The 19,185-nt window shown below is 40.8% G+C and overlaps 1 protein-coding gene across 1 annotated transcript in view; it reads left to right on the forward strand.

The window, feature by feature from the left end:
* Positions 1–6,245: 6,245 nt before the first annotated feature.
* The window catches only part of LOC126234181 (uncharacterized), a 163,394-nt gene continuing 150,454 nt past the window's right edge, over positions 6,246–19,185 (forward strand). Inside the window, exons 1-2 of the mRNA XM_049942912.1 lie at positions 6,246–6,504; positions 6,610–6,744. Of these exons, the coding sequence (XP_049798869.1) occupies positions 6,246–6,504; positions 6,610–6,744 (394 nt within the window). The remainder of the gene's footprint in view (positions 6,505–6,609; positions 6,745–19,185) is intronic.

Here is a 19,185-nt window from a genome sequence, read left to right on the forward strand (position 1 = left end):
CTGCTAAGGTCAACATTTTTCCATTGTTTAACAGGATATATAGTGGTTGTCAAGCATTTACAAATGAAGCTTTGGCTATTGAGGTCACACAGAAATTTATTTTGAAGAAATCAGGACAGAGGTGGCCAAATAAAACTCAACTTCCAACAGGCTCAAGATATCGCGATATGCCGAAGCGCCTTGATAAACTATCAACGCTATGCAAAGAGTCATGTGACAACTCAGACATTGCTAGTGTAAGTGATATGCAACAAACTATGAAACAGCTACTACAAAAATCTATTGCTCTGCATAAAATTTGACTATTTTGTGGAACGTGGGAGGAAACTGTGCCATATTGTATCATTTACAAACTCTTGTGTTATTTGAACAGGTTCGGAGTAAAAGTTTCCATACATGTATGGATAACATGTTGAAATAAAGGAGAAATGTTATCCTTCAAAAAACTTACTGGATTCTGAAACCAGATCAATATTTTGATTAAGAGACTATAATCATTTGATAAGTGCATTGCAAATGATAAATTCGGTCGCTGTTCATGTATTAGAATTCTGTATAAAAATGTTACCAGTTTTTAATCAGCTGTTGAACATGATTCTGACATTCTGACAAAAAATGATGGAACAAATGAAATAAATCATATTAAATGCATTTGCAAGAATAAATTACAGTGGCAAGACGTGATGTAGAGCTGGTACCAATAGATGTCAGAAGATGGAAGCCGAGAGGAAGTTTGAGAATTGAACTGAATCACGATATTTAATTATGTATTAGCTGTTGCTACTGCTGCTGTTATGTATGATTGCAATATCTTCTGGGGCACAAGTCAGTGTTTAAAAGTTGATCGAGCACAACACTGTAATTTGCTGGCCACGCGCTACTCCCCTGCCTGTACTAATCGTGTTTTGACCTAAGCTGATATCACTGTTCCTCTTTCAATCCTTCTACAGTGTTTTATTGGCCAACCATTGGAATCTATCTTGCATGCTTCAGCTTTTTAGGAACATATAACATGTTTAAATTGCAGTTTGCCTGAATCAGTTTATAGTCGGAATTGAGTTGACTGTAAAATTTTACAAGAACTCAACAAGAGTATTCATTTCTGCAGGAGAAAGTAAAAGTCTAGATGAGGAACAGAGGCATATGTAAGTGTTTCGTGATGCCATGTAGTCGACAGTCACTGTGACATATGACGGGAATGAAACCATGTCTCTGATGCTGGATCAACATTGTCTTCTCACCACTCTCTCATTGGCAGTATCTTTGGAAGCAAGACATATTGTAACATATGTCAAAATAGAAGCATAATCCTACACGTATATGCATAAAAATAGCTGTATTCTCAGAGCGCAAGGTAACCACATCATCGGAAATGGCAACATATTTGGAAGAAACAGCCAAATGTGATAACGATGATTTAAATTTCACAGATGTGCGATGATGATGATGATGATGATGATGATGATGATGAGTAAAAACTAGTGGTACCCCAGATGACAGGGTTGCTATGTGAAAAATGTATAAAGGAAAACCATCAGGAAATTAATGTAAAACTTTTTTTTTCGTTTGTTTTATTTGTCCTTACATTATCAAATTGTTAACAATGAACAAATGGCATCCATTTAGAATAGGTATTATGTTAACTTCTGAGACAGATACTATAACAGTTCGTAATTTTGATTAGTCAGAATATCCACCTCCTTATATATAAAAGTCTTGTGTCACAGTGCCATACTCCTCTGAAATGACTCGATCAATCCTGATTAAATTTTACATGTATATTTAGTACATCTGAGAATCTCTCATAATCTATTTTTCATACCCCTAAGTGATAAGGATGGTCCACCCAAAAAATTTTTTCTTGTTTTTTGGACAGAACTTTTTATTTTTATTTTTTTTTATAGTGTGGCATTACAAAATACACACAACCCTAAAGTTTCACCCCTCTACGACCAACCCCCATTTTTAATAGCAATTTTAGTAATTAAATAATTTTCAACCCCGGTCGATAACTGATCAATTATCACTTGATCAGTTATCCCCGCCAAATGTCTACCAATGATATTCGATAGATAGTCAATTGAAGAAAATGTACCAAAAGGCATGACTCAAATTTCCGTCTTTGAATCGACATAACTAGACTGAGAAGTTTACCTAGGTAGCACGCATCATTCGCTAAACTGACATTTAGGCCTAGCACACTTGCATCAATTTTTGTCATATGGAAATATATCATACAATCAAATCCCTTTAGGAGGACAAAGAAATTCCTCTGCTCTCCTTTGTTCTTCTAAAAGAATTTAATTGTACAATATTTTTACTTACAATAAAAATCGATGCGTGTGGGCTTGGCCTAATTCATAATGCAGGCGAACACGTTTCTACACAAAGTTGCTGCTATGTTTGTATGCTCATGGATGAACTGTGTATTGGCTGCAATTGTTAAATCCAAGTGATCTACCATAGAAACGCACTTCCCCCTTAGCCTTTTCTCACTCCCTACACAGTTTTTGGTTATTATTATTGTTTGTGTCACGAGCTACCACCAACAATGGCTATTGTGATACATGTATACGCTGTGTTACACATATACATTATTCTTATAGACCAGAGATAATTTATATGGCAAAACAAAATAACATATTATTCTTAAGACCTGCTATACCCGGTGAACTTTGTTCTGCCTCTGAAAAAACTTTATTTTTTCTCAAGAATGCCCTTGAAAACAAGGGGTTGTCTTCTAATCAGAGCTGTCTTCTGATCAGGGCTGTCTTCTGATCAGGGCTGTCTTCTGATCAGGGCTGTCTTCTGATCAGGGCTGTCTCCTAATTTAAATACTGGAAGTATTTTGCAAACTTTGAGGGAATTGGGAGACACTGAAGACTGTAAACAGTCCTTAAGTATGGAAGCGAATAGTGTACAAATCAAGTTTATTATTTTCTTTACCATGTAATTTGAGAGGCAGTAACAGCCCATACTAAAGAGTTTGATAATTCTGAGACTTCTTTTACATATAAGAAGCAACAGTCTCAACTTCTAATGATTACTAGCAAGTGTGGTGTACCATTTTTCTGGCAAGTAATACTACTGCTTCAGGCAGCTGATACTGTAGCGATTCCACTACTCTTCACTTATTGAAGTATAGAACCAATAGAACTATGATCCACATCCTAGATACTCTGGAATAAACCATCCGGCAGAAAGAAATGTGTGTCAATTTTTCCCCCTTTCCAAAAGTGTGCATATATCCATTACTAAGATAGTCATACTACTGGCCAATACGCAATGTCCTATAACATGACTCAATGCATAGCAGCAGAGGTTTTTCTTCATAGAAAATGGATCCATAGAGATGACATAACCCATCATCTGCAGAACCCATCGTCCAACTGAGGCAGGTTACTGACACACTGTCCTGTGTGATCCTGATGCTTGAGCATCGCTTTTCTTCACCCTCTGTTACAGATAGTGAAGAAGTTTCTAAAAATATTGTGCTGAGTCCCCATTTCTCCCAAATAGAGGCTTTACTACCTCAAATGGTGAAGGCATCTTCCTGCCATATACTATACTATATGACAGGGTGAAAGCACAATATTGCTGTGTTCTTTTACAGTTCTAAGCCGATACAGCATATGGGAGTCACACCTCTGTCATTTGGTTGGTGTTCACCAAAAAATGTAAAATTTGGCAATTGTAAGATGAAAATGCTGCCTTCTTCCATTTGAAGGGTAGGTCTAGTCCTAAGGTTGTGAATGTTTAGCAAATTTGATAACTTTTTCATCAGATCAGACATAAAATTGATAGCCTCATCTGTTATTATTGTCAGCAACATGAAATTTCAGTAGCACCTGGTATTCCATAAACGATAAGGTAACAGCCATCCACACTATTTCAAATTGTTTGGATACTTCTGACAACCTTTGCAGTTGATGTCTGAATAATAGGTTGAAATCGGCATGTCGTGCACACAGTATACCATTTCTAAAATCCGGATCCTGCTCCTGGTCCTTGGCCAAAAGTTTTTGGTTACTCATCGCTCAGTTGGTATTCAACCTCCATGACCTGCTGAAAAATTGTCATCTGCTTGCATTAGTGCTTTCCTAGAAAGCTGCAGGTACCACCATGCATGGTCCACAGTCATTCTGTGCAACAAGCCTCTGTGTGCCACAGACTGTGGTTGCTCCCTAAATTTGGCTGTCAGTGTTAGCATAAGTTCCTTCTTTCACTCTGTAGTGCTCTTATTCATTGCTCATAGTACTCCAGCCTTTCTGCTTACTGGTGGTTATCTAGTTGAAGAGTGTTTTAATCCTGTAACCCACTTCAATGCAGCATGGTCTGTCACATCTTAATAATTTCTTCCATGCCGGTAACAATGTAAGTACATTAAACCATAGATGATGGCCAGGGTCTCCTGTATAATCAAAAGCTATACTTCCTTGCTACTATTGATGACTTTTTGGGAAACAATTAAAACAGGTGCACCATGCAGATTATCACTAGATTCAATAATCCCATAAGCAACCTTGCTTGAGCAATTCTTACATTATTGGCTGTAGATCTTTCAGGATTCTGTATGGTTTCCCATGAATTTGTCCATCACTACCCACTGGTATCATACATTGCATAGCTGTTGTCGCTGGTAATGGTCCACCACAATTGAAAAAAGTCTGAATCATCACAGTGAAGTTTTGACCACTGTTCTGTCTGTCTGCACAAAGTGAATCACCTTTTCATGTGATGTAGATGGATTGACAGTCTCCCCTTGACATACCTAATCATCATCCCGCAGGATGTCCAAGTTTAATTCCCAGGCAGACAGACCTCATCTGAACTGAAGTTATCCACACACCTCGGGGCTATACAAGCTCGACCTATTCTCTTACGCTTGCTATATTACCACGCAGAAAATATACAATGTATTCATCTCTTTAGTGGATTCCAACAGCTCCACAGCACTCATCATCTCACTTGATAGGTCACCAAGACTATCAATTCTGTATCTGTTGGTAAAATACTGTGCAAACTGATCTTCAGTGGACACATCTGCAGTGTATTTGGTACCACCTGCATTATACTTGAAACTTGTGGCAATGCCACACTAGCAGTGGTCGTTCGCAGCTGGACTGTTGTCCTTGATCTGTATTTTCTGGATATGGGGCAACACAGTACCCATCAGCAATGAGTGGCAGTACTTCCATCTGGTCCTGAAAATTTCATACACCAACAATGAAACTGAGCCATGTTGATCCCAATGGCACCACACCATTGTCTCTTACTCCACACAACCTATATCATGTAGTCGCGACATATTGCCTGGAAATGCTCGTAAAAAATACACCCAGGGTCTAGCCTCCACCAGAATAAATCTTATCAGTTTCAGCGTTTTACCTTAATGCTTAGGATTGTGTATTGACCTTCGTAATTATGTCTGAAAATGCATCTACTGATTGATTCCATTTCTGCGACAAACCATTGAGCTGTTCTCTAGAAAGTGTCCAACTCAACTGTTTGTAATACAGTTGGTAAAGCCTTTTAATAATCTGTTCAGATGCCTGTTCCTTAATCTATCTCTCAAGGTACATTATGTGTATCTTTGCGTTACCATTCCACCTTAAATTTGCAAACTGGCCTGATGAGATATGATTGTATATGGTTAGTTAGGGGCAGCTTTCAAATCATGAATAAATACTGATACATTGTCAGTGAATTTATCCAAAACAAAGAGGCACCAAATTATCATGCCTATAAATCCTGTTGCAGATAATGATATTCAGCGAGGCATTTCCCTGTACCGGCTCAACTTGCCAACACTCATTAATGGCTATCAAAATGTCAATGGGCTCCTGCGATATTACTGCTCCTTTGCACATGCAATATTACTGCTCCATTGCAGAGTTGCTGAAAGATATAGCCATGCTACTCACACCTTAAAAAATATGATCACTTGGTGTTTCGGTGATATTCACATTTCCATTATTTGTGCAACCTCCATTTGATAATATGGAAAATATGCTCTATCACCACAGTAAACATTTGATAATATGGAAAATATGCTCTATCACCACAGTAAACAAACAAGCAGGGACTGACTAACATTAAAACTTATGTGTAGTACTCACAGAAGCTTCGGCTATAGAGTGCAGCAGTGATCTGAATCTTGTCAGGCCATGGTACAGTCTAACTGGCACTGTCATTGTGCAACACACCCAGTACGCAAACTAACTGCAGCATTGACACCTAACTGAATGCCGATAGCATTAAGAAATTTTCAAGCTGATGTGAACATCCTACAGGTTAATTGTGCTTGTAACACAGAAAACATAGCCAAAACCAAGAATCACTCACAAAAGCATAGTGCTGGGCTGCGAGGTGGGGCAGAAGCTGCTTCTGATGCCGGAGGACTTCTTTTACCAGGTGTACTGTCCATGGTGCTGGACATTACATTGGGTGGGCTCAGAGGGCTGGCTGGGTTCAGGAGGCTGTCCAACCATCACACCAGGTGTGGTGAGTGGATTCTCATCTGACACCCACGGGCATTAGTGAAACAGTATTAAGACAGAAAACTGTTATTTTTGATAAAGTGCAATGGTTGACTTTTCTACACTCCAGCACAGTGGCAGGAAGCGCCCACCCAGTACACGCTGCCTGAGGCGAGTGGCAGCAGCATCAGCTCCGGCTGTGTAATGGCACCAGACCTGTCAGTCCTATGCAGCCGGCTCTTTGAAAGTGTGTCTCAGTTACTAGGTATATTCTGTGCAATATATTCTGTGAAATATTACCTACCTTCATGTCTCATCTTTCATTTATACTGCGCAGGTTTGAACACTTTGGTGCCTACTCCTCCCATTTGGTATGACGTATCATGGCTTTTAACCTTGAATCTAGTTTGTTACTGAATGCCAAAAACACACAAGTTAATCAATCAAGTCTGCAACACTAAGTTACATCCAGTTGTCGCGTGCACACTTGAAATGCCCGAATGCTGTTCTGTCACTCGTGCTCTGAGAATTAATAGACAATGAATTATTGTCACATGATAGATACTTGCATCAGTATCACATTATCCAACATGAATGCCATGCGAGTTGATCTCAAAGTTAATGTCATGAGCAATGGGAAATTGCTAATTTAATAAGTGACCTTCCCATAACAAAACAAACTTAGCATTTTCATGATTACAACAGCTTCTTACATAATATATGTGACAAGAATTGGGAATAGCGGGAGTATAAGTTATTGAAAAATTTTTCACCTATATTCTGGTTCATAATAATTATTGAAGAATCTTCCAAACTTTCTAAACACAAAATTAATTCAATACCGATTGAGCTCTGATTAACTTTGCATTCTGCTCTTTCAAGAAAGAACTGAACGATGATCTACGAAGCAGTCCATAATCACAATATAAAGGTTTCAAAATGTGCACTGGTCAAGCTGCTGGTGCTGATGTATGGACACAAAGAAATTTGTTCTGCTTTTGTCCATTATCACTCAACAGATGATAAAATCTAAAATATTGGACCTACATAGTCCTGAATGGTATCACTGGAACCTTTGCGAAAATATCTGCATACTTGCCTTGCTTAAAATGAATCTACATAAAATTCACAAATGAGGCAGTAAGATGCTTCTCACTGGACACGTTTCAAATGAGTGATGATTTCTTAGAAAATTGACTGGTCACTTATATTCCATGTATCAGTGAGGTTAGTGAACATGGAAACACTGTTAGATCATTTTAGCTGAGGTACGTATTGAATTAAACAACCAATGTAGTATTTGGACTCGACGGTCATAGCTCATACAGAGAAGTGTGGTAAACATCTGAATTAAATACATGCATCTCCTAGTCTGATCAATTCTATCTAGTAACAGGAAGAAATTAAAACTTATTCTCAATTATTGAAGCTTGGTTCTTAGAAGACTGCAGAGCTCTGCAAAATGCAGTAGACACTCACTGGTCCCAAGCAGCTTTGTGCGTCAGCCTGCCTAAGACTTTATGGGGCAATGGGAAGGAAGAGCATTGCCACCAGCTGCACATATCCCACGGATAATGGGCCATTCTCTCACTCGAGGCACGCTATATAAATGGCTTAGGAGCACTCCTCTTAAAATTGTTTACAGATGATACTGATATTTGCCATCCAAGGAAGGCATCACAGTATTAAAATGAATTGCAAAATTATTTAATCTAAATATCTGTATGGTGTGAAGAATGGCAATGTGACTCCCCTCCCCCCCCCCCCCCCCACACCCAAAAAAAAAAAAAAATAGATAAATAAATAAAAAGTGTGAGGTCCTTCACATGAGTACTAAAATAAATCTGTTAAATTTCAACTACACAGGAAACCACATAAATATAGAAGGTAGTCTGTAAGTCAAAAGCCTACATATCTAGTAGAACAAACAACTTAAATTGAAATGATAATGTTGTTTAGAAGCCAAGCCAAAGACTGCATTTTACTGCTAGAACATTTAGTAGACACAAGCGTATTCTTGTGGTTTATGGGATCCTTATCAGATAAGACTAATTGAGTACACTGAAAAAGTTTAAAGAAGGACACTTCATTTTGTAATATTGTGAATTGGGTGGAGGGGGGAGGTGAGGCGGAGGGAAAATCATTGATATGATAATTGTCATGGCAACCATTAAAACAAACTTTTTTCATTGAAGTGAGATTTAAGTAGAAATGTGGAAACATTTGGTTGACACCCATGTAAGTATGGAGAAATTACAATTCTAATAACTTAAATATATCTGTGTGGAAACTGAACTCTCTTAAGGGTTCGTCTTTCCTACATGCCACTGGAGAGTGGAACGGTAGAGAAAAAATGTGAACATGGTTCAAAGAACCCTCTGACAAGCACTTACTGGAGCATGTCATCAATCTACATCTACATCTACATTACTACTATGCAACTTGCACTAAATGACATCAGTCTCCACAATGGGTCCTGCTGTTCCACAGAATCACATAGACAGCATGACAAGTAGACAGCAGACTGACATAGGTTGCTCCTCCAGCCTGCTCTGCTGCAGACTGAGTAACTGTACTGGAAATGAGTAGTTCTTATGGGAGGCTGCTATGTGTTCGTCATGCATCTGGTCTGCTTTGTCCGTCTGCTCAGCTTTCCTGAACGCTCCATGATGACCCAACTTTACTTTCCAGTTGCTCTCGCTGCTGTATTTCATAGCATCAGCATACTGCTGTTTCATCTGAGTTACACTTTCTTGCTTAATTGTGTATGGTCAACAGAATGACAGCACCTCCCTCCTAAGATATTTTGCTCCATAGGCTTCTCAGACAGCCCAGCTCATATGGTATGCAGCAATCTGTTCCATAATCTGGACATAATTACAATATCAATGGTCTCCCCAAAACTAAACGTCACTCTATTACTGCAGCTTGGCCTGCTTTCCTCTGCTTCCTGAGTTGCCAGGGAAGATGTCTGAATTTTTACTGGGCTGTGCCAATATATTGATTCGCGGCACGGCACTTAATAGCAGAGCGCTGTCAGTATTGTAGTAGAAGATTTACATGTATCAGATGGCTATCCATTGGTCAATATCATTTCAGTGTTCAATATTTTTCAGAAGTAAAATAATTTTGTATCAGATTTAACTCATTAAACACCAACAGTAAAGCTCTTCAAATTTTACAATGGGTGTTTATCTCACATGCAGAAAATGTCTGGCTTCTGCCACACTCCCCTTGTGCCAGACTTTGGAAACATTTTGAACATACAAAATCAGTATTTGAGACAGGAGTTAATCCTGGCATTGATTCACGGTTCATAATTGAGATGATTCACGAACTTGTAAAGCAAGAGTATGCACCCTGAACAATGTTAGTATTGATGGTGTCTCCACAGGAGTAGTGAGAGATGGCCAGATTACCTTTCTTTGTATTGTAAAGTGTATCACCTCCTCTCTGCCACTGGGGCCAATGTGATATTCAGACATAGTGTGCATGGAATTCTGCTGAAGTGAGGTTGTTGTCTAATCTAAACCAACATCAGAATGGAGGTGAGTCAGTCAACTCGTAAACTCAAAATGTGATGGCAAAGCATCCAGATTTGTGTATGTAACCAACCAGCTCAGGTGACTTACCATGACCTACATCTACATCTACATTTATACTCTGCAAGCCACCCAACGGTGTGTGGCGGAGTGCACTTTACGTGCCACTGTCATTACCTCCCTTTCCTGTTCCAGTCGTGTATGGTTCGCGAGAAGAATGACTGCCAGAAAGCCTCCATGTGTGCTCGAATCTCTCTAATTTTACATTTGTGATCTTCTCAGGATGTATAAGTAGGGGGAAGCAATATATTCGATACCTCATCCAGAAATGCACCCTCACGAAACCTGGACAGCAAGCTACACCGCGATGCAGAGCGCCTCTCTTGCAGAGTCTGCCACTTGAGTTTGTTAAACATCTGCGTAATGCTCTCATGCTTACCAAATAATCCTGTGACAAAATGCACCGGTCTTTGTTGGATCTTCTCTATCTCCTCTGTCAACCCGCCCTGGTACGGATCCACACTGATGAGCAATAATCAAGTGTAGGTCGAATGAGTGTTTTGTAAGCTACCTCCTATGTAGATGGACTACATTTTCTAAGGACTCTCCCAACGAATCTCAACCTGGCACCCACCTTACCAACAATTAATTTTATATGGTCATTCCACTTCAAATCGTTCCATGCGCATACTCCCAGATATTTTACAGAAGTCCCGCTATCATATAATCATACAATAAAGGATCTTTCTTTCTATGTATTCGCAATACATTACATTTGTCTGTGTTAAGGGTCAGTTGCCCCTCCCTGCACCAAGTGCCTATCCGCTGCAGATCTACTTGCATTTCGCTACAATTTTCTAATGATGCAACTTCTCTGTATATTACAGCATCATCAATGAAAAGCCGCATGGAACTTCCGACACTATCTACTAGGTCATCTATATATATTGTGAAAAGCAGTGGTCCCATAACACTCCCCTGTGGTACGCGAGAGGTTACTTTAGTGTCTGTAGATGTCTCTCCATTGAGAACAACATGCTGTGTCCTGTTTGCTAAAAACTCTTCAATCCAGCCACACAACTGGTTTGATATTCTGTAGGCTCTTACTTTGTTTATCAGGCAACAATGTGGAACTGTATCGAATGCCTTCCAGAAGTCAAAGAAAATGGCATCTACCTGGGAGCCTGTATCTGACCAGTCTGAAGTCATGGAAAATGGCATCTACCTGGGAGCCTGTATCTAATATTTTCTGGGTGCCATGAACAAATAAAGTGAGTTGGGTTTCACATGATCACTGTTTCCTGAATCCATGTTGATTCCTACAGAGTAGATTCTGGGTTTCCAGAAATGACATGATACCTGAGCAAAAAACATGTTCTAAAATTCTACAACAGGTCGATGTCAGAGATATAGACCTGTAGTTTTGTGCATCTGCTTGACGACCCTTCTTGAAAACTATAACTACTTGTGCTCTTTTCCAATCATTTGGACCTCATGTTGTGGCAGTTCCTGGATTGAACCGTGACTGAAGTGTATGGAAGCGATACATGACATGGTGTTGGGCATATGTGTATGCTCTGGATAGAAATTAGTGGTCAGTATTTCTGTATCATACTTCCGTACTGAGATCTTTGCAGCAGTATTAATTGCAGGTATCTGATGAACAGCATTGACCAAATTATCTGAATAGCCCAAAAGGTCAGGCATAACAGTGTGATTGTACATGCTGCCTGTAGCATTTGTGTGTGGTAGCTGAGCAATTGATGTAGCAGAATGATACAAGAATAGGATATATGTTGCACTCTATTCCTACTTGACACCTCAACATTAGCATCTCCTTATGCTAGTTGGTAAGATACTTAAACCAAACAGCATAGAATTATTATAAACATTATTTCCTGATTTTGATGACATGTAATGTTGATTTAACATGTAACTTCATCTATAATTGGCATTCATGGTACTTTTAGCTTTCAACAAGATCAAAGAAAGATTTTATTGCCATAATGAAACATTTTTTGAAAGCAACAGTCTGTCGTCACTAACTAGATTAGTTGAACATTTCCAATGATCTCTTTTCTAGTATTCTCCTCTATTGTAATATTGATTTATCATTTGGAGGTCTGGAGTCAATGGCATCTTTCATATATTGAACATCTTCAATAGTGTCCTTGTATAGAAGATACGTCAAGGGCTGAACTACTAGTCATGAAGATATGCATGATGCCATCCTTTCTGCTTTGTCATCTACTTACACTAAAGTGCATTTTGGTAACCTGGTGTGTTACTGTTAAGTCAGTCTTTTGGTATTAACAAATGGCAAGATAGAGAAACTTTCTAATTTTCAAAATATTACATAATAAAATGCCTCTGTCAGTGTACTCGCTCCAGTAAGATTTCAACAGATGTGTGTTCAAGGAAACTTACATGCTCTTGCTGTTACCTGCTGGATTCAGAAAATGTTTTATTTAATATTTTTACACTATATTATAAGTCACAGCTACAACAAACATTATAGATTGTTTGACAGCTTTCATGATACTCTGAAGCAACTGACTAGTCTTAACTGTGTAGTAATTTTGATAAACTGGTTGCTTATACAATCCATGATTGTAGCAACATGAACATTGGAATGTGGATCTAATGTCATGAAGGACAACACTTCAGATGCATGAAGGAATTTTATTGCAGACCTGAAGATGTCGTACATTCTCTTCTTCTTCTTCTTCTTCTTCTTCTTCTTCATCGTCGCCTTGTCCCACGTCACATAGGGTTGGTGTTGGTCTTCTGGATCCTTCTCCTCCATAGTACTCTATCCATTGCCTCTTCCTTCTTCCATCCTTTCCCCCTTAGTTCCCCGGATATCTTATCCTTCCACCTCACTTCAGTCTTCCTCTCCTTCTTGCACCTTCACTCTTTGTATCTTCAACTCTGTTTCTGATATACTCTTCCCCTTTTTTCTGTAAGTGTCCGTACCTCATTAGTCTGCTCTCTTGTATCTTTTTCCCCATGGGTCCCACTTTCACAGCTCCTCTAACAAATTCATTTCAAATCCTGTTCTTCCTTGTTACCCTACACATCCACCTCAGCATCTTCATTTCTGCCACTTCCATCTTCCTTACCTGGGCTACTGTGATTGGCTATGTCTCTGCCCCGTATATCATAGCCGGCCTTACCACTGACTTGTACACTTTCCCTGTCAACCCAATGCTCACCTTCTTGTCACACAACACTCCACTCATTTTCTTCCAGTTGTTCCAACCACAATTTATTTGGTGTTGTATCTCGCTTTCCAGTCCTCCGTCGCTCTGTATGTACGACCCCAGGTATTTACATTTGCAGACCGATTTCAGCTCATAATCCTGGATCTTGCAAGACCTCATCTGGACATCCTTCAGTGCTAAATATTCTGACTTTCTCCTTCTAATATTCATCCCTCTTTCTTCTAGTGCCTTCCTCCGATCCTCCAGCTTTTCCTCAAGTCTGTCAATGCTCTGCTCACAAAGAACCACATCATCCGCAAACATCATATTCCATGGTGCCTCCTTCTTCACATCTTTCACCAGCACATCCATAATCAGGTCAAAGAGATAGGGACTAGGCACAGATCATTGATGTTACCCTACTTTTACTGGAAACTCCTTTGTCATGCCCACTTCTTCTCACCTGCATCATTGCTCCTCTGTACTTTTCTTTCACTAACCTCACATACTTATCTGGCATGTACTGCTCTCTCATGCCAAGAAGGACTGATTATTCGAAACCAATTAGCATTCAGTGGACGCAGAACATTGGCAGCATCATTAATGCATTCTTTTGTCAACTCGGAAGTTATAAAGTTGCACTTGACACAGCAAGAGCTGAAAAATCAGTTTCTAATGCCAAGTACCAATGGGCTGTCACTGCTGTCATTCAGAAAAGTTGAAATCTGTGCTCCTAAAGTACTACATCAATTAGATGAGAGATGTACTAAAAGAAAACTGTAAACCTCTTATGATCCTAGCAATACACCAGAGTCATCAGGTGTCATCTGACTGCTCCTTTGACTCAATTAATTTTGCAGCCCATTTAGAGTTCAAAAGTAAGCATTACTCATTCACGAGAAATGTGTTCCAATTTCATTCTGTATCAAATTTTGTTACTGTGCACAAACAAAAACTGGCACTCCTGTTACTTTTTAAATGTTGTCACATTTCCAGTTGTCTATTACTTTTATTGGCAAAAGTAAGAAATTGAAATTGTGCCTAGCCTCTGAACAGAGAGAGAAAGAGAAAGAGAAAGAGAAAGAGAGAGAGAGAGAGAGCAAGCACAGGTGCATGCTCGGATGGGGGGGACTGGACTGAGAGGTTCTACTGATTGGGGTCATGAGAATTGAGTAGATTGAAGTCCAGGCAGGGGCAAGCTAGAAGGTCTGTGTCTACTACTGAGAACATAAGTAGCCATTTTGTTCAGAATATCAGTAGACAGTTTTGCAAACAGCTCACGGTGCATATTTATGTGTTCAGGCATCAGTCTACTTGGAACATTTCCCAGAAGTGATCTTCACTGGATAGCCTGAAGATATTGTTTTTTTGATGCACCGTAGGCCTTCTAGCATATATCCATTCCAGTTCTTTCTTTAGATAGGTAAATTTCAGAGATCAGTTTTGAAAACAATGAAGATAGTGCGTAGCCTTAAACCAAACAAATTTCTTTATTGCTTCAAACAATGTAGTAAGCAGCCACTTTGTATGACCTTTTAATTGTAGCAACATACATTTCAGAATTTAACCCATCTTCAACTGGTGTAATACATACTTAATTCCTGTAATGATGTGCCAGCTGATGATTTAACTTCAATTTGGGTGCTGCAGCTGCCCCATTCAAAATAACAAATTTGTTTATCTATTATATTTCAAGAGCTGTATGTCTACAGTACATTACTCTTTAGATGCACTTACTTCTGTTCTGCATACTGTTGCTCCTAATTTCTCCATTAAAACTATGGCACAACACATTTTATTTGTATGATGCATAAACACAGGAGCATTGCCATGTTGCCAACTGATAAAAGTGACAATAGATATAATTTTTTGATATAAACAAAGTACACCTTCCTAATAAATACTGAAATTACTGCTGCTGTCTTTTGGCTTATATATTAAATACTTTTAATTTTAAAATTAAACTTCAAAACTGTAGGTAAAATATATGGCCTGCTGAATTGATGTTCATAATGAATAAAGACAGGAAAACTGATTGGATGAGATATATGGTATTTTAACAAAGAGATAGAGGGGCTGGCCAGTACTTACCTCAGCTTGGTACAGCCGATAGATACACATAAAACAGAACAGAAAATTTACGTTCCTAGCTTTTGGAACAAATGTTCCTTCATCGGGGAGGAGAGAAGGGAAAGGGAGGGAAGAAGGGAAAGGAGATTCAGTTACTCACAACCCAGGTTATGAAGCAACAGGGAAAGGAAAATAGGGAGGGTAGCAAGGATGGAGGCATGGTTGTCAGAGGGAAGCCAAAGATATTCTACTGTAAGTACTGTGCCAGCTTCAAACCAAAGACGATGCATACAGAAGTAAAGAGGTATATAGTATAAAGATAAACACAACTATGTAGGATGAAAAGATGCATGAATGGCTAAAGAGGAAAGGGAAAGAGGAGAAGACTGAGGAGTAAATGGGAGTGAGGTCGTTTAATGTAGGTTCAGTCCAGGGGGATGGCGGGATGAAAGGATGTGTTGGAGTGCAAGTTCCCATCTCCGCAGTTCAGAGGGACTGGTGTTGGGTGGGAGGAGCCAAATGGCACATACGGTGTAGCAGGTTCCCAGGTCCCTAGAATTATGCTGGAGGGCATGCTCCGCTACTGGGTATTGGCCATCTCCTAGGCGGACAGTTCGTCTGTGTCCGTTCATGCGCTCAGCCAGTTTAGTTGTTGTCATGCCGATGTAAAAGGCTGTGCAGTGCAGGCATGTCAGTTGATAAACAACATGTGTAGTTTCACACGGGGCCCTGCCTTGAATTGTGTATGTTTTACCAGTAGCGGGGCTGGAGTAGGTGGTTGTGGGGGGATGCATGGGGCAGGTTTTGCAGCGGGGTCGTTTACAGGAGTAGGAACCGCTGGGTAGAGAAGGTAGTCTGGGAATAGTGTAGGGTTTAACAAGGATGTTACGGAGGTTAGGGGGGCGATGAAAGGCAACTCTGGGTGGTGTGGGGAGAATTTTGTCAAGGGATGATCTCATTTCAGGGGTTGACTTGAGAAAGTCATATCCCTGGCGGAGTAATTTGTTGATGTTTTCGAGGCCAGGATAATATTGGGTGACAAGGGGAATGCTTCTGTGTGGTCTGGGGGTAGGAACATTGTTGTTGGACGGGGAGGAATGTATTGCTCGGGAAATCTGTTTGTGGACAAGGTCTGCAGGATAGTTGTGGGACAGGAAGCACTAGTCAGGTTATTGGTGTAATTGTTGAGGGATTTGTCACTGGAGCAGCGGCACGCGCGATCTCTTTTGCGGCACGCGCGATCTTTTTTTCGCCACTCGCTATCTCTGTTTTTGAGCAACGTGTGTTCTTTTCCCCTGATCTGGGCATACTTGCTTGGTCTGGTCAACTTTTTCCGTATTTTTCTTATTTAGTGGTCTTCCTTTGGTATTGAACGTTACCGACACAATTTATTTCTTTATGGCCCTTCCCTCCGCATTTTATTCCTTCTTATGATTACTATTTCAACTTTAGTTATTTAATTTCCCTACCCACCAGTATCCACTATGTACCCTAATCCTATACCACATTATTTACATTCATTCTGGAAATATGCATTAACCGTAGCCAAACTGTAATCCCACATACTTTTCCTCCGGTCCTGCTTAACATTTGGAATTACCCCTAAAGGGCTTACCTTAAAAGTTCCCATCTCCGGGTGCAATTCCTCCTTCTACCAGTCTCTCCTGGACTTCCAGAACCTTCAATCCTTAGCCCTTACCCAACTTGTCCTAAATCTCTACACTACTTCATGTAACCACCACTCCCAACAGCTCCTATCTCTCTTCAAAGTCCTCCACCTCTCAAACCCTTGCTTGGAGAACACAATCAGGAACATCATCCTAGAAGCCAGCTGCAAACTTGAGTTCCATGCCACACACCACCTGAAAAAACTATCCACAGTGCTAGTGCAACACCTAAGAAGTGGGGTCCCTCTCCCTATCCCTCACAAACACCAACCACAACAGAACCTTCAACAAACCCCCCTCATAGCCAACAAACCTAGCCTAGCCACCCTACTCAATCTCCCCATCCCAGCACATACCCCACACAGACCAAATCTCAACTATAACCACAGTCAAATGCCACATATCACCTGTCCCAATTCAGTCCTAAACCTCTCATCCAGATCCCTCTTTCCTCCAGAGACATCTGTTCTATCAAAAGGCTTAACCTTTAGCCCCACGCCTAAATTCAACCACACTGCCCTGGTTAAAGATCTCCTCTCATTCACCCGGAACCTCAACTGGAAATATCACTTCACTACCCAAACACAGCCCCCAAATACTAGACCCAGTGTTGAACCCTGTCTAGAACAGTTCTGACTGTCTTCTCAAAGGGATTCTCCTCCCCTCCCCCACAACCATCCCTTGCAGACATTTCAGGAATTCCTCACATCCAGAGTTGCCTCCCAGTCCTTCTTGAAGAACATCCCGATCACCCCCAACATCACCCCAGCTGAACCCGTGCCATTAAGGAGCTGAAAATAGACCACTCTATTGTCATCCTCCTGGCGGATAAAGGCTCCACAACTGTCGTACTTGACCATGTGGAGTATGTGGCAGAAGGACTGCGTCAACTCTCCGACACCTCAACCTACAAAGCTGTTACCCAGGATCCCATTCCCTCCATCCAGACTGAGCTGCAAAAAATCCTAAAAATCCAAGGTCCCTCACAAGGCCTCACAACGGCTTCCATAGACTTACTCACTCCACCTGAGCCACGTACCCCTACCTTCTACCTATTACCCAAAATCCACAAAGAGAACCATCCTGGCCGTCCCATTGTAGCAGGCTTCAAAGCCCCAACCGAACGTATTTCAGCCCTGGTAGACCAGCACCTCCAACCTATCACCCACAGACTCCCATCCTACATCAAAGACACAAACCACTTCCTAGAATGCCTCAAATCCATTCCCACTCCTCTCCCACCTGAAACCTTTCTTGTCACCATAGATGCTACATCTCTTTACACAAACATCCCACATACCCATGGTCTCTCTGCCCTTGAGCACTACCTCACCCAACACCCACCCGAAGATCTTCCAAAAACTTTGTTCCTTATCACACTTACCAACTTCATCCTCACCCATAATTACTTCACTTTTGAAGGCCAGACCTACAAACAAATCAGGGGAACAGCCATGGGAACCAGGATGGCTCCGTACTATGCCAACCTCTTCATGGGCCGCATTGAGGAGGCTTTCCTGAAGACCAAACAGCTGCTTCCCGTGGCCTGGTATAGGTTTATAGATGACATCATTGTGGTCTGGACTCATGGTGAAGAAACACTCCTTAATTTCCTCCATAACCTCAACTCCTTTTCGAATCTGAATTTCACCTGGTCCTTCTCCAGAACCCAAGCCACCTTCCTGGATGTTGACCTTCATCTTGTTGAAGCTCACATCCACACCTCTGTCCATATCAAACCCACAAACAAACAACAGTACCTTCACTTTGATAACTGCCATCCTTTCCACATCAAACGCTCCCTTCCCTACAGCCTAGGTATTCATGGCAAACGTATCTGCTCCAGTGACGAATCCCTCAACAATTACACCAATAACCTGACCAGTGCTTTCCTCTCCCGCAACTATCCTGCAGACCTTGTCCACAAACAGATTTCCCGAGCAATACATTCCTCCCCGTCCAACAACAATGTTCCTACCCCCAGACCACACAGAAGCATTCCCCTTGTCACCCAATAATATCCTGGCCTCGAAAACATCAACAATTTACTCCGCCAGGGATATGACTTTCTCAAGTCAACCCCTGAAATGAGATCATCCCTTGACAAAATTCTCCCCACACCACCCAGAGTTGCCTTTCGTCGCCCCCCTAACCTCCGTAACATCCTTGTTAAACCCTACAATATCCCCAGACTACCTTCTCTACCCAGCGGTTCCTACCCCTG

This window comes from Schistocerca nitens, chromosome 1, assembly GCF_023898315.1.
Source record: "Schistocerca nitens isolate TAMUIC-IGC-003100 chromosome 1, iqSchNite1.1, whole genome shotgun sequence".
Classification (NCBI taxonomy): Eukaryota; Metazoa; Arthropoda; class Insecta; order Orthoptera; family Acrididae; genus Schistocerca; species Schistocerca nitens.